The sequence below is a fragment of the Rhinolophus sinicus genome, chromosome 3 (assembly GCF_057876585.1).
Source record: "Rhinolophus sinicus isolate RSI-liver-muscle chromosome 3, RSI-T2T, whole genome shotgun sequence".
NCBI lineage: Eukaryota > Metazoa > Chordata > Mammalia > Chiroptera > Rhinolophidae > Rhinolophus > Rhinolophus sinicus.
This window is the reverse complement of record NC_142503.1, coordinates 175527487-175544585: the sequence shown is the minus strand read 5'-3', so window position 1 is coordinate 175544585 and position 17099 is coordinate 175527487. Positions and strand designations below refer to the sequence as shown.

The window sequence follows — 17099 nt, the reverse complement described above, 5'->3', positions numbered from 1 at the left end:
CAAAGTTTAATATTGTGCACTTTTTCATAATTTGACAAAAATGGACAGAAGGCAAAATGAAAAAAAAAATTTATTTCCTCAGTGTTTTATCCACTGTCAATACTGTATTTTTGATGCAATATATTTGCAAAGAAAAAAAAAACAATTGCAGCTTTTATTTTCCATTTTAAACAACTACAATATTTACAAGCTGTTTAGAATAACAAACACTCAGACACACACACTCACAGACACACGCAAGTACATATATTCTTTCTTATCTCTGGTTTTATATTGAGTGCTGGTAGAGGCAATGAATCCTTTCAGAGCCCATGATCAGAACAGGGAAACCCATTCTCCTTCCTCACACCTACCTTCCTAGAACCATGACCAGTATTCTTCCTTCCATTTCCTCATGCAGAGCTCATTGCCAGACTTGTATAGGGTTAAGGTAATCAGTTCTTACAATTTATTTTTATTTAAACTACAAGCTTTTAAAAAAGCATAAGCAGACATGATTTTGCCCCCAGTTCTATTATTTTGGTTGTAGAATCAAGCTTCATAATACACAAAATCTTGCTTAACTGCAATTACACTAAACCCAAGAGTCATCCGGAGCAGCCATTATTGTCTACTACTACTCTGTTTGGAATTCCAGGTTAGCACCCGATCTGCGCAAGTAACACCCAGGAATTCATCATTATCACAACCTTAGATGATCTTTGTTTCTTCTAGCTTGGCTCCACCGAATCATAAATCGTCAGGTACAGAGCTGAGGCATAAGAAAAAAGGTATAACCCTATATAATAGGAATAAGTCTTAGAACAGAGTTGTCATATAACCTTGAGATGACAATCGGCTCTGGTTCCCCCAAAGAGTGTTACGTTGCTTCCATAAAATGGCAGATAATGAAGTTCAGCTCACAAATGGAACTTATTTTCTAATTCAGAAAGAATATGTGGCTGATAGGAAATAAAAAGAAATTCTTATCACATATAATTCTTGACAGATAACTCTGATGAGGTGATTCAATGCAGAAATTATACTTCTGTTTCAAGCAAAATTAATACTCACATACCTACCAGATCTATTTCTATAATAATTAATTCTTTTCAAATTAGAGTTCTTACCTAAACATTTAACAAGTTAAAAATGAGAAGGCCTAGATGTATATCAGTCATATTTTTTAAAAAAGAGAAATGAAGAGAGGCTGATTTTCTAATATTTTAAAACAAGCAAACTCACTATACATATCCAACGTAATATTAAAATTTATGCTGCACAAATACATGATAATATCTAATTTTCCTCTTTCTCCAGATCAATAAAACTCAGTTTCCACATATGACTGAAACAGTAAGGTCAAACTCCATCAACACGTTCCAAGTATCATCTTAGCCTTAATTGACATTATTCTCTCCATTCTTCTTGGAATGAAAAGGAAAAGCCTTTAAATAAAAATGGATGTTTCATACATCATTTGAACAATGTATCATATCAAAAAAAAAAACCCTAAAAAACATGACTGGGTCTGTGTCCAGGCAAAGTAATTTTATATTGTCACATTACAATACAAAGAAAACTAAGAATGAATACTGAGGACTTAAAAAAGGGGGATTTTGTCCATTCATGAAAAAGTAATAAAAATAAACACAAAAACAACAACCTGGGCTGCAGTTTATAGTTTAGTAGCTAGTAAATACAAATTCAAATGGTTCTCACTCAAAATTACTAAGCTATCTTTTTCTTAAGTCACACATTTAAGAGGAAGGATTTTCGAAAGTTAATAAAAAGGATAGACTCTGGGAAAATCAAGTTTAAACGAGACAGTTCTGGATGAATGACTTTATGCAGCAATCCAGCAAATGAAGAATTTCTACGAGAAGCAAGATGGTGCTGAGACGCAAAGCAGAATTTTTTTAAGGCTAAGCTAAGCTTTCTGTGCTTAGTTACATTTGAGGCTGTTTTTATATCTTGATATGAGATGTAAAAATAACCCAACCCAGGAAGAAAAATACATCTTCTTAATGAGATGTAGTTTCTTACATAAAAACTTGTATTTTCATTGCCTGACATTTATTACACAGAGTAATTTTCCCTATCTCACTCAGGATAGAAACAGTCTGACTACTTCTGTTTCATGGATTAGTAGAAGTATCTCCAATGTACTTGAAATATTTTAAAAACTACTTCAAACCTAATGGAAGTTAATCTTCCAGTAATGGAAACCCAAAGAAGGCGGACACTGATGAAGTGTGTTCATCAATTTCCTGAAAGGTAACTAATCTCCTCTTATCTTAAAAATACAGCCTCACCAACTACACTCGCAAGCCTCTTAAATATCAACATATTAATCTAGGCTCTTAAAAAAATTTGACTTCTTTAGAAAAAAGTGAACATTTAAAATTTTATCAAGTATTGAAAATGGTGTAAAAAGAGGGCACACACCAAGTTACAAGCTGGAAGATTAACCAAAAGCTTAATTTTGAGTTATAAAATTATTTTTGCCACTGAATGAGAGGAAACAAGAAGAGAAGCTAACAATTTATAACTCACTCCAGGACTCTCTCTCTCAAACGGGGGGAACATAAAATGAAACAATAAAAATAAAGACATCAACGAAACTCTAAAAAAGGAAATAAACAAAACTAGTGTTTTAAATACGTATTTTTACTTGCAAATTATGGAACTCTGAAAGTTTTGGCAATTGTGAACTAAAGACACTAATGTATGTATGCTGGAGTCATACACACTAATGAAAAAAGTTAAGCAAGGAACCTAAACAAATAGCTCACTATTCTTGGGGTGGGGAGTAGAACAGGATATGTATGAGCAACTTAATCAATGAAAGTATGTATATTTCTATATAATAATTTAGGTCAAATTATTAAGACATGAATCTTTCTTTAATTATCACTATTTCCCCTGATGCAATTATTAGAAAAGTATTATAATTTTAAAAAGACTATCAATTTTAAGTCTTAAAAAATAACAGGGCTCCTCTTACGGTTCCTAATCATAAAACTTCACGAAAAGGCTGATAACAAAATTCAACTTGTTTTGAGAAAAATGTCCATTAGTTGCTACCCCAAATCAAGACCCAATATATACGTTCCATATAAAATCTAGTTTGGTATTTGAAATACAACTTTTTTGAGTGTGTGATGTGTTTAACAATTGGGGGTCGGGGATGAGGCTAGAAATAAAAGTAATTCTAGCCCTTCTGATTGAATCATCTGAAATTCAGATTTTTTTTTTCTGTGTAGGAAAATGAATTATCTTCCATTTAAGACTGAAAAGGCTCCACGTCTCATCTAGGCAATGACCACAAAAAGATCATATTCATTTCAGAAAGGGGACAAACAGTTGGGAGCCTAATTCCTTTGAGAATAATATATAGATAGATAATCATGTATTTAGCTTCGGAAGAAAAAAACAGAGCCTGAACCTTAATAGCATACTACAGATTTGCCAAAAAGAGGCAAATACAGAATATAATGACAGTATCAGGAAAATACATTTTAATTGGTCAATTTAGAAAGGGTACCTTTGTGTAAAGGTTCAGAAAATCATTTGACAAATGTTTTGAAATAGCAAAATTTGCAAAACGTGAAGTCTGGAAACGTCAACACAAGGCACATAGGGTCCTGATTAACCACAAAAATTTAAATTAGAAAAAGGAAAAAGAAATAGGTTTTGAGTAGAAATGCAGTAAGATGCTGTATAGTAACTATTTACTTCCTTCGTTTTTATTCCTTCTACTGAAATGTTAAGCTACACTGTAAGATCTACATCACAGTTAGCAGAAAAAAGTTTGTCTCCCATCATCTCATCAAAAAGATTCTTTAAACCCAAGCTGTCTAACACAGTAGCCACTAGACACACGTGGCTAGCGAGTACTTGAAATATGGCTAGTGCTACACGTTAAAACAGTAATACTTGGATATATGAGATTAAATAAAATGTATGGTTGAAATTTGTTTCACCTGCTTCTTTTTACTTTCCATTCATGGGGTAGAAAGATGGCTGCTCCTAATGCTCAGAGGAGACGTACAGTCTTCTTTGGAGTTTCACACAAAAAGATAAAAGTTTTCTGAAGGATTTAAAAAATGCCAAAAGTTGACAAATTAAATCTAAACTGCAGTTCTCACTAGCCCAATTGTAAATCTGAGTTACATATTTCCCTGAAAACATGCATTTAAAAAATAAAATAAAATTTAAGTTATGAGACAACATATGAATTAAGTCAATTTCACAGTTATAAATATTTCAAATTACAGCTACACACTATAAATTACAGGAAATAAAATTCAAGTAATAGAAAAAGAAGAGAGGAGGAAAATAAAAGGCAAAGTTATTAAAAGAGGGATATAACAATAAGAACTGCACCATTTGGATAATTTTGTCTGAAAAAATTTTAGTTGATTAACTGAACTGCATGTGAATAACTTCAAGAGCTAAGAGCTCTTAAAATAAAAGGCAATCGGTCCTTTTTCAGATTCCTGGACGTTCATCTTCTTCTTTGAAAAGCACAAGTATTTTCTTCCCGAGATTGACCCCAGCAGAGCTTGTCCCAAGTAAAGAGAAGCAGAGTACCTGGGGCACTCGCCGTGCGAGAGCTCATCTGCAATGTGGACACAGGAGCTGGCAGTAGTGTTCACAGGACCGAGTCACTGACTATTGGCTCCGGGAAATGCCAATGATGAAGCTATGTTTATCTTGAGATTTAGTATTCATTTTAAAGAAAACATCCAAAGTACTGGCATGAAGTACAGACTACTAACAGAAAAATGGGCAGCACAGTTCCTGCTATGTGTATGTTTACAAAGGAAAGGGAAGGGGTTAATCCCAAAGGCAATTTAAATAATGGTATTTTATTTTTATATATAAATAAATGTTCTGAGAAATCTCAGACTTTAGTGCATTGTTGTAAAAAATTAGTGCAGTTTTTTTCATTAAAGTTTTTAGCGCTCAAGGAATAAGATAAATCTATGTCTGTTCATAGTCTCTTTCACTGTACATTAAACTTTTATACTGTTATATGTCAAACTGAAGGTTTCTACACTGGTCTGTTTTTAAAAATGAAGGTAAATGGATTTCATGTTCTATGACAAAACATGGCAATTGTTTTTGGCGAAGAAATTAGAAAAATATGAGATCATACTTTAGAAATCAAGTTTGTTGATTTAAAGCATAGGCAATGCATAGGAAAACACTTTTTTAAAGGATGTATTTTAACAGAACTTTATCCTTCATGCAAAATGTTTTCTCGGCAGCTAACTTAAAAAAATATTTCAGATTTATTCGGGGATGAAGACAGCGACAGGAGTCAGGGTGGAGGGCAAAGGAGAGGCGCTTAACCAAGCCCACTCCATATTCAAGTCTCTCCTGCAGGAGCAAAGTGATGCCTGCACACGTCTTCTGTTCTCTCCTCTTTTCCCAATGTCTTGGAATTGACAGGGAAAATACATGTAGTTATAATACTGGCTCACACTTCAGCCCCAAGTTCTAGTACCCCAGTTTCAATTACAGTCACGTATTTATCATCAATCTGAACCAGAAGTACTGTCTTGTCGATGTGGGATCTAGTACCTGGATCTCTGCTGCAAGGCACCCATCGGTGAATCACCTAATGATTCAGAATAAAACAAGAAGTTAGTGGCAGAGACCTTGAATATACTCACAAACTCTTATCCTTCATTTAGGATTATAGGTAGCAATTCTGTTACATAATTAAGCATAAGTACATAAATCAATTAAAAACATGGATATAAGTCATAAGTACACAAATCAATTAAAAACATGGATACAAGTCAGTCAGGCTATAAAAAAGTCAGACTACCACACAGCTAGCTTCATAAGAGAACTTACATGGCCTTCCATGCCCTCCTGAGGACTCCAGTCTTTCCAGCTGTTTCTCCCAGCTTTTAACCGAATACCCTCATCAGGCCACTGCAGCTCTTTTCTTTTTGACAGGTTGATCCCATCTAGAACTTGACTGGGGTCCACAATCTATGTTTTAAATAAATATAGGTCATTCCCAATTCATTTTTGTCTTGAAGATCAAAAATTATATAATCCTAAACAAAATTGCTTTAACAGGACTCTGTTTCAAGTTCTCCACTGCCTATAATGGAATAAAAAACAATCTAAAGAGCCACCTCCCAAATTCCTTTTGGCCTACTGGTAGACCTACTGCAATAGCCACACGACAATGACTGACTAGTGAACGAATATTACCACTGAAAACCTGCTTACTTTCAGGTTTTACGCTGGCAGAAACTTTTTGAATATTCAAGAATGGCTTAGTCTTCAGACTAAGTAATATAAGGTTATGTTTTCACAAGAGTCCTTCACTCAACCAACAAGAAATAAAAACAAATGAGTAACAGAAAGTGCAAAAAGAATTCCCGGCTTACTCACTTGCACTCTGTAAATCACCTCCCCCTTTTTGGCGTGTGAGTTATTGGCAGGACTTAAGGTGTTTCCTGGCTGTGCATCAGCGACACTGCTCTGACCTCCATCTGTCCCAAGAAAGCCCACGAGAGTGTGATGTTTGCAGGCTGGGATGCTTTGGCTGGAGCTGCTGGAAGAAGGAAGGCCGTGCTGCACGTAGGCCATGCCACTCTGACCGGAGGGCTCCATCTGGTTCACCATAGAGAGACGGGACTGGATGGATGACGGTAAGTTCCGAAGCGATATCTGACTAGTAGAAGAGCGCCGGCAAGGCACGAATCCTGTGGTGGACATCCGGAGGGATGAATGGCGGCTGCTGTAGCAGTACGAAGACTGGCTGGCTACGGAGGCCCGAGCGGGGGACTGTCTGACCAGGCCTGACTGTACAGAGTGAGAGCTGTGGCTGGTGCCTAGGGAAGAAGAAAGGCCAGCACTCATTCTGAGTGATTCAAACACAACTCTTCTTCTTTTTTTTGTAGTTTCTACGACTTCCTCCCTTAAGCAATTACTTGGATTTATTGAACTTAACATTTATACCTAAAATTTTTAAAGTTGTCAAAAAGAAATAAATAGATGAGATATGTTTTCTTGTATGGTTTTTATAATATAATTTTTATTTGCCGAAGCATTTTAAAATTCAAATTCTGGAGCAAAAGAAAGACAAAATTAAATAATTTACAGCAAATGTCACTATTTAAGGTTGGGATAAATCCTAAAATATCTTTCATAGAAGTATTTCAGGATAATAAGAATACCTTTTTAATACATTAGAAATATCTCATGGAAATGAGACTGAGAAATATTTATTAAGAATCTACTACTGTGTTTCCCTGAAAATAAGACCTAACCAGAAAATAAGCCCTAGCATGATTTTTCAGGATGACATCCCCTGAACATAAGGCCTAATGCATCTTTTGGAGCAAAACTTAATATAAGACCCGATTTTATTTTCGTGGAAACATGGTAAGTGGCAAGTATAAATACCCTTACAACCTATCCCAAAGAGAAGCTACACTGCCTACAGACAGACAGTGATACCACATTGTAATTTTCATATACATAAGGGATTACTAATAAATATGAATCATCAGTGATGCTGAACAGCAGGTTCTTCTGTGTCCTTTGTCAAATGGCTTGATATGATTCTTCAGATTTGTCCTTTTCCTGACTCATAAGTGATGTGAAGATTAGAAAACAATTATTAATTATATTGAAAAAATAGCTACATGTACTTTTTTTATCTGAAAATAAATAGAGCCAATCAATGCCAGAACTAAAGGTACATTTAAGGAAGTACATTGAAAGTTTTAGGTTTTTACTCAAAAGTTAATAAATAACCTACAAAATGTTGATCATACATCTATTTAGAGTCTTAACAATTCCAGTGCCACTGGATTTTTTCAACTGAAGTAAATTATCTTAAGATTTTGATCCATGAGAAGTGGGGAAAAGGACAGTGCTGGCAACTAACCAGCCATATGGAAACAGATGAATTCTGATTCTTGCTGCATACCAGGTGGATTGTGGATCTCTTGTGGATGTAAAAGGTAAATTAGTGAAAGAATACCTTCTTTTGGGATCTTAAAATTTTCTTATATAGGATATAAAAAGTACTAATCATAAAGGAAAAGATCAGTAAATTTCTCTACATTAAAATTAAGAACTTCTCACCAAAAAGTGGCAAGCCACTCTTCACAAGAAGTGAATGGAAAGCCAAGAGACAGAATGGGAAAAGACATCTGTAGTACAGAAAACTAACAAAGAGCTCAAATCCAGAAAATATAAACCCAAATAAGAAAAAGATAACCAAATAGAAAAATGGGGAAGAAACAATAGGCACTTCAGAAAGAGGAACAGCTGACAAACTCCTTTAAAAGCTTCCAATCTCAGGTGTCAGAGCAATGCAAATTAAAACAATAAAATAAAGACTACTCTACCTCTTCTCCTGTCCTGCTGAGCAACAGGAAGCAGAAGTGGGAACTGATAATACGCAAAGCTGGTGAAAGTTTACTAGATGGGCATTCCTATATATGACTGGTTGAGAGTACCAATTGGCAAAGAAATTTCTGGCAAGATTTTTGACACAATATATCAAGAATCTTAAATATTCTCATAAACTTTGACATGGTGATTCCATTTTTAAAGTCTGCAGCCTAAGAGAATAATATATGATTCAAAGATTTATATACAAAGATTATTACAACATTCAAATCATTGTCCAACAGGAGAGAAGTTAAATGAATTATATCAATTACATATTATTAGCCTTTAAAAAGGATACTTTCAAAGAAACAGTTCAAATAATATATATATATATATATATATATAATGATTAAGATAAACAAGTAGGATAATGACCACCTAGAAATCAAACAAAATTTCCATTTATATACTTCCAATTAGGTAATATATCATCCTCTTTATACACACATACTAACTGAACCCTACAGCTATCACTATACACGTAATTTTGTTTCATGTTACCGAGTGGTGGAGGGTACGATGTGACAGGCGGATGGAGTCCTGAGCCTAATCCCTGGCTTGGGTTTCCGGTGCTTCCTTGAGGCACGCTGCTGTGAGGATCATTGACAGCTGTTGCATTGTTACTAGTGCAGGAAGTCCCACCTCCAGTATCAGCATCTTCAATATTGCCACCACTGTTACATCCAGCTCCACAACCTTTCCTTAACCTAAGAACAAATACCAGAGTAGGAGGTATTATCCCAAGATCACTTCAAGATAGCTATTTTATTCTTTTTCCAGCAATTCTGAATGTTTAATGCTACTAATGTTCACCCTTGAAAGTCTTTATAGTGCAATCAGTATTAGGAACAAAAAAAGTCTGCTATGTTTTCATACCCTCATCTTATATTCACTGCCTCAATACTCCCAAGTGATTCCACTTTTACATAATCTATCATCTTTCCTACACCCAGTATAATAAAGAACTGTACATAACACAGTTGTACCATTAAGATCACAGCTGGACATGGAATTCTTGCCAGTGTCTGTTCAGTGCCTCTGAAATATGCAGCACCTGAAGACCTCATCTATTTAAACTAACCCTAATTTATGCTGCAGCACACCTGAAGGGAGCTGCTGCAGAGATTTTCCCTTTTAAAAAAAAAATGTTTTTATTAGTGTGTAAGGTGACCAACTGTCCTGGTTTGCCGATGACAGTTTTGATTTAAGCATTGAAAAGCCTACATCCCAGGAAACCACTCAGTCCTGGGCAAACAAGGCATTTCCACCAGCACAACACATTTTTTGAAAAATACATTTCTTTGAACACTATCCTGGTTTGTATTCTTCCTTCTGTCTGAATAGAGATTGGTGCCATCATCCATGATGATAAAATGGTACAACTTTACTCTTTAATGGTGGGTATTCCTAGAAGACTTTAAAAACACCTATTTGAGAGTCTGTTGCTTTAAATCCAAGATTGTGTTTTTCTTAAGCTCTGATTTAAGGATCTGAACAACTCTTAAGAAGTTGAAAATAATATTCTGTGATTTTTCTTCATCAGCCACCAAATTACGATGTTCCTGTACCATACATACATCGTAATTTACTAGACAAAAGGCAAAGAAAAAATTCATGTGCATTCTTGATGACACCTCAGATTTGTGATTTGAACGATGATTGGATTGTTAAAATGGCAGTAGTGTCTGCACTGCACAACCAGGAGTTTCAACATGTATAGAATGCACCCCCTACTGCTGGAACAAAATAAAATAGAAGAAAGGAATCAATTTGCACAAGTTTTCTCTAATTCGCCCTGTTTGCTGACCCACACATTCTAGTAATCATGGCAATATGCTGCAATGGAGAGCCAAAAAAATTAAACAAAGGGAACTATTCAAGACCGTAGTAAATGCTAAAGCAGTGGTTCTTAACCAGAGTTGTACATTAGATTTATCGAGTAAAAGTTTGAAGATACAAAGCTCAGACTCTTTTTCCTAAAGTTCAGATATAATAGATTTATATTGTGCCACGGCACCTGTGATTTTCCTATAACCTTTCCAGGTGATGGTAATGCACACTGCCTAGCTTAAGACAGGCAGGACACACCACCACTGAAAAATGCAACCCGATGGCTCACCTGTGCCATGTTGACACTATGAAGTTTCTGATATTTCCCAAACTGATAGGTCCCCCAAGAATTTTTTTAAGCTGCTCATGGCTGTCAGAGTAAGAAGTTGTCAGGGGTGAGACAAAGATTGGGTAACCAATAGGTTGATCACAAGATGAGTTTATCATGTTTCTCAGAGCTTGCTTTGCATTTTGGATGCTACCTCTCTCTGGGTTACGATTACGTAGGAAAACAAGCTCCTGCTGTTGACCTGCCCAAAGACCTCGGACACATTCCTTATTCACCTGAAAACCAGAACACATGAGAATTATGTTAAGGGGCTAAGAACAAAATTCATATAAACAGAAGAGCAGAAATGGGAGGGGTACAAAAGACGTTATGATAACCAACTGTGTAAAGCAGGAAACAAATAGAACTTGGCCACATTTGAAGAGGAGTTCAAGTTCTTCCCTCTGCTCTGTCTTGTAAAAATAACAAGTAGAAATGTAGTCCATTTAGTTTCCCAATTTATTGAAGCACTGAATTTTGTAACTGGGATAATAAACATTTTTGATAGAAATGAGAGGTAACAAATACTTAGAGTTGAAAGAATGTTTGTGACTTGATTAAATGAAGTAAAGAAAAAAATAAACTATTACAAACTATCAAATTAAAATTTCAGAGATGAAGTCTGCTAAAGTCCTGAGATATTTAAAAAACCAAACACACAAACAAAAAATCCATGGAAATATCAGAGGAAACCATCTACTGATCTCTATTAAGTACAAACTCTGGTATTATTTTGCAACCTAGGAATCACATCATATTAGCAATATGGAGCTGATGTTTTAAGAGATTCTGCCCAAATAACATATAATAGACGACAGATTGTCAAAACAGAACTAAGCAAAAATGTTAAGGCTTTATGGCACATGAGAAAATTTCAAAGGACAGACTAAATCACTGACAAAATAAGTCAAATTAAGTGTTCCTAAACAATAAATGCTAATGTAGTATGGTCATTTTTTTTCCCTATAAAAGAGTTTCAACTACTTTTTAAAAGTTTGGATAAGGTTATCTAAGTTCCAATTTCTTTAGGTGCCAGTAAGTGCCTCAGAAACTTACTTGAATGACTCTGAAGCTCAGGTAGCGCCTGTTGAGCATGATGATTTTATATTCGTTGGTGCCATCATCCATGACATGCCGCAAAGCAAGTAGGGAGGGAGAGTTGGCAAGGACTGCACTCCGCCACGCAGGGTCCCCTTCATGGGCTATCACGAGGTTTTTTTCATGAGATACAATGGCTTCATAGAGCACAGTAGGGTCATCGTACTCGTCTGGAGAGGTGAAATGATCCTTTACAAAGAATAAAAATTTATCTTTTTTAGGAAAAGAAGAAAATGACCTCCAGGATGATAAAATCTTCTGTAATTATTAAATCAGTTACTAAATGAAAATTCTTAAAAATTGGTTTCTGTATTTCAAATTAGCACATGTTAATATTCTTAGAGATAAACTACATAAAAAATACTCTAAAAAATGTGTTTATATCCTGGCATTACCATTTACTAATTTTCTAAACCTAGGAAGCAGCTAAGCCTATTTGAGGTTGTTTTGATATGTGTGATTAAGCCAGTATCAGCTTAATCAACTTGACAAGGTTGTTTTAAGAGTTAGCTGAAATAGCGTATTGGAGAACTTTTTACACTATGAAGCACTTCACATGTACCATAAAAACATTTATTATTCTCAGGTAGGCTAACTTCAGACCTGGACATGCATCCTTGAGGATATTGCCTTTTTGCTCTCACTCATCTCCCCTTCAGAAAGCACATATTCCCATCAGTTGGCTTGAGTACAAATGAGTTACTCTACCTGGATATAAAATTTATCACCCTCTCAATTATAAACATGAAGGCAGCCAATATATTCTTGTGTTTCCTTAATAACATATCATTTCAGAAATTCAGATTGTATTCTCTATCTCCTCCCCACCACAGCCCTCCATGGCTCCTGGGTTCCCGATTCTACCTCCTTACCCTCCCTGTTTGTCAGTTGTGGCTAACGTTGTGTGCTGTACCCAAGTGTGTTGGGCCTGATTATATGACAGAGACCCAGTGCCACAGGCAATAACGCCATAGCCAAAGGAACATGTAAGGATATGGACCTGACAGCAACAGTCAGGAGTACTTGCAGGGAGAGACTAGAGGCAGAGACCTCAGGTATCAGAGGCTTTGAATTCTGTGCCTATCACAATGTCTAGAATTAACTGAAGATGTCTGTCAGGAACTGTTAGATAACTATGCTATGTATAAAAGAGTATCTCTTACATAGCAGAGAAATAATTGGTACCTTCTGAGAAACTCTGAAGTTTTAAAAACATTTTAATCTGAGATCATTACCGTTTTCTTTTAAATACACTGAATTTTGTTTCAGAATTTTAACGCTAGTCTGAAGATGGACGATTCTATTTGATCCCAAATATGTATTTTTCCCATCATCCTCAAAACAGTATTCCATTTTTCACAGAGCTTTTAAAATAATATATCCCTTATTAGTAACGTTCCTAAATAATGTGGGACATTAACTTCATTCCAACACTTTTGATCATAGTAAAATTACTTGAAGAGTAATTCACCTTTTATTTGGGAAAAACAGATTCAATCAGATTTGAGCATAGCAGATACATTTTAATGAGTCTTATCATGTGGTCTCTAATCAGATCTGATAACTACTATCAAGTGAAATGATTAGAGCAGCAAGTGCCAGCACAGCAAGTTCTCAAATTACATCGTTTTGTTATAATGTTCATAAGAAAAAAAATCAATTCCTGGCCGATGCCACTGTCTGTGTGGAGTCTGCATGTTCTCCCCATGTGTGCGTGTGTTTTCTCTGGGCCTCCGGTTTCCTCCCACATCCCAAGGATGTGCACATGAGATGAACTGCTGTGTCTATGTTGTCCCAGGGTGAGTGTGGGTGTGCGTGCGGGTGTGAGTGTGCCCTGTGACGGAATGGCGTCTGTTCAGGGTTAGTTCTCGTCTTGCTGCCTGAGCTGCTGGGAGAGGCGACCTAAACTGAAATAATCAGGTTGAAAAACAATTATCTTATTTGTTTTTATTCACCTTTCTTAAATGTATATATATCTCACATTAATTTCAGTATTTAATACTGGAAGTGTTTTGGAGTTTTATTTAGAAGTTTGGTGATGTTTTTGTGACCAGAAATATACCATAGGAACTTAACTCTCGTTTATATCAATTAGTCTATGGTAAAACTGGTTTAAGCTTCATTGGGCTTAAAGTCACAGTTTCCAAGAATCTATTGACAACGTTAAGTGAGGAATTACTGTACTTAATTTCAAAATACATCCTTGAAATGATCCAGGGCTTTGGATATACATTTTGGGGCCTCACTTTAATTTTTTTTCCCCTACTAGGATTATTTACCTAAGGCTAAATCTGTCCTAACCATCTATTATTCTATATAACATGTTAAATGAAACACAGTTCAGTAACAGCAGCACTTATCAGACTCCTGAGATGCTGCTACACTGCACTGGGAGTGAGCCAACAGTCACTCACGGAAGAGGTGTGAATTATAACTACATGAAGTCAAAGCAAGTATTACAGAAGCCAAAGACTTATTTCCAGTTTGTCACTGCTTACATTTTTTCTCAAGCTCATGCTCACACCAGTCACTCTCTAATATTAATCTTCAAATTTACGGTTAGAAACACAGGTGCAGGCTTCTAAGATTTACTATCTTGCCATGAATTATGTTTTTCTTTGTTTCAAATTAGAATCCTTCTCAAAAGGTTCCTAAGAAACATAACTTGGAAGTCAAATGAAGAAGTACCATTAAACAGCAGCGATGCATTAGAAATTTCCTCTTCTTACCTGATGAAGTTTAATGGACATACGAATTCCAGGGACAACTACTTTTCTTAGCAATTCCATGTCAGCAAAAATCCATTCATCTCGAATTGAAGAAATACGGAAATCTCCCTTAAATAGCGCATGCAATCCATAGAGGAATGACTCTAAATTACTGTTAAGATTGGAGATAAAAGTTCACATTGACAAAGGTCTTCCATTACATGGATTCTTACATCTGGCTGTGCATCACAATCATTTGGGAGGTTTTAAAAATACAGATTCCAAGAACCAAGGTCAGCACCCCTGAATCATCATTACAAGTCACAGGGTCTTCTGATCTGGGAACGCTGTTTGTGAATCATTGTAACAGTGAGCCCACGAAAATAAACAACAGGCAAAGAGTCTATAAGTTAAAAGAAATTAAGGAGGGCCTAATGGAAAACACGTAATAATCACAGAAGAAATTTAAAATACACGGTATTTCTTAATTCTAATTCATTTGGATGCATATGTCAAGAAATCTAGTTTATATTTAGAGTTCCAAAATCTAATGCACAGCTATATTAAAAGTATAAATGCTCTAGACAAAAATTGCAAGAAAATACAGAAAAATAAAAAAGAGATGAATTATTAGAAAAACAGATGCATATGGGGGGAGACCAAATGTTATGAAGTGATTATTTTTTTAAATGTCTTAAATGTGTTAAATTCTCATTATCACTAGTTGCTCACGTGTATGTCAATTTTAAAAGCCAGTTCTGTTAAACACTTAGAACTCAACTATGTTCAGTAAAATGATCTATACAACATCTGAGGAGACTTTTAAAATAAATCAGCATAGAATGCTTCCATGAAAAATTCAGATTTTTCAGATTTCAGTTATACAGCTTCCCACCCTCTCTCCCTAAAAAGAGACATGCCTTTCTTACCTGGACATATGGTGGGATGCAGTCCCCAAAGCTCTCCGTCCCAGAACACATAGTCCATAACAAAGAGTCACCAAGGAGGATTCTTTGTCCACATCCAGTGGCTTAAAAAAAAACAAAAAACAAAGAATGAGGTGAAGGGGGTCAAAAGGTACAAACTTCCAGTTATAAAATAAGAAAGTCACGGTGATTTAATGTACAGCATGGTGACTATAGTTAGTAATACTGTATTGCATATTTGAAAGTTGGTAAGAGAGTAGATCTTAAAAGTTGTCATCACAAGGAAAAAATGTGTAACTATGTATGGTGACGGATGTTAACTAGACTTACTGTGGTGACCATTTTCCACTATATACAAACACTGAATCATTATGTTGTATACCTGGAAATAATACAACGTTGTATGTCAATTATACCTCAAAAAATAAAAAACACAAAGAACGTTAATCAAAAAGGCATATAAGCATTTAACAAACCAGAATATATTTAATAAATCAGAGAGGATGAGAAACTCAACTAGTACATAATTTCTATCTCTTCAAATAAAAGTTCTAATACAAAGAAACTTAACAAAACAGTATAAAATGAAGCATCAATGTATATGAGGAGGTTCTCTGGACTCTTTAAATAAAATCTAGTACTTTATAATACTAGGACATACTGAAAAAGAACTGGGTGTACAGAGTCTTAGGATTTTAATTAAACACCTCAGAGTATTTACTGATATACATCATTACTGACATTGCCCTCTCCTAAGAATATATGTTATCTAGTAATTAGTTATTTCTGGACTTAACCTGGCAAGGCAGGCTATTAGTGACAGCTGCATTAGCCTATTAAGATCATAACCATAGTAAAGAAAATTAAATTGGTATCTGTAGAATAGTGCTTCCCCTCAACCTTTTTTTAAACCACTGCATATCTTGATTATTTACTAGTATATACAAATATTTCACATATAACACATAAATATAAACAAAATGGTGCACCTTATATAATACTAAAGAAAATCTTGATAGCATCTCAATTACTGAGAAACCATCGAGGACAATGGTTTTCAAAGTGTAGTTAGTCCTAGGACACAATATCAGCATCACCTGGGAACTTATTAGAAAGGCAAATTCTTGGGCCACTTCAGATCTATGAAATCAAATTCTGGAGATGGTGGTCAGCAACCACATTCCAGGTGACTCTAATAATGTATGCTAACATTGAAAAAGCAGACATAGGCTAATAATGAGCTTAATTACCCTAACTTTGCCAGTGGTATGTATTTTTGCCTTTATTAACTTATGTTCACTAAATTTAATTACCATCAATTGAGAAATTTAGTTAATAGTAAGTATAAGATACTCTATCTGCTTGTCAATTAGAGTGGTTTCAAAGATATATTATCTCTTATACTATATATCCTAGTTTCATCAAGCAGGATCTTTGATGGAACTTTGAGTCCAATTACAGAACAGTAGATAAAGAATTTGAGAGCACTTGTTTTCCTATTAAGAAATGGAAAAGAAATATAAAGGGGGGGTATGTACAGACTTCGATTTATATAAACAAAATAATATTAAAGGTGATTATAATGGGTAATAAAATTACGGATGATTTTCTTTTCTGTCTCCCTTGCTCCCCAACCTAGTTAACTTTCTGAGAATGTATTGCTTTTGTGATGAAAAAACAATTTTTTTAATTTAGTTCTAGCTTCTGCATCTGACCAAGACAGAGCAATGAAGACCAGATTTACCCTTGTTGTACCTGAGCAACCAAGACCATATATTCAGAATATATGAA

General features: G+C 35.2%; 1 protein-coding gene across 5 annotated transcripts in view; it reads right to left on the bottom strand.

The window, feature by feature from the left end:
- Positions 1-57: 57 nt before the first annotated feature.
- The window catches only part of PCNX1 (pecanex 1), a 136225-nt gene continuing 119183 nt past the window's right edge, over positions 58-17099 (bottom strand). For all 5 annotated transcript variants that reach the window (XM_088797391.1, XM_088797393.1, XM_088797392.1 and 2 more), the window contains 8 exons: positions 15312-15412; positions 14404-14554; positions 11633-11863; positions 10538-10812; positions 8920-9125; positions 6403-6845; positions 5851-5991; positions 58-5608 (listed from right to left, as the gene is read on the bottom strand). In XM_088797391.1, the coding sequence (XP_088653517.1) occupies positions 5468-5608; positions 5851-5991; positions 6403-6845; positions 8920-9125; positions 10538-10812; positions 11633-11863; positions 14404-14554; positions 15312-15412 (1689 nt within the window). In that variant the 3' untranslated portion in view covers positions 58-5467. The remainder of the gene's footprint in view (positions 5609-5850; positions 5992-6402; positions 6846-8919; positions 9126-10537; positions 10813-11632; positions 11864-14403; positions 14555-15311; positions 15413-17099) is intronic.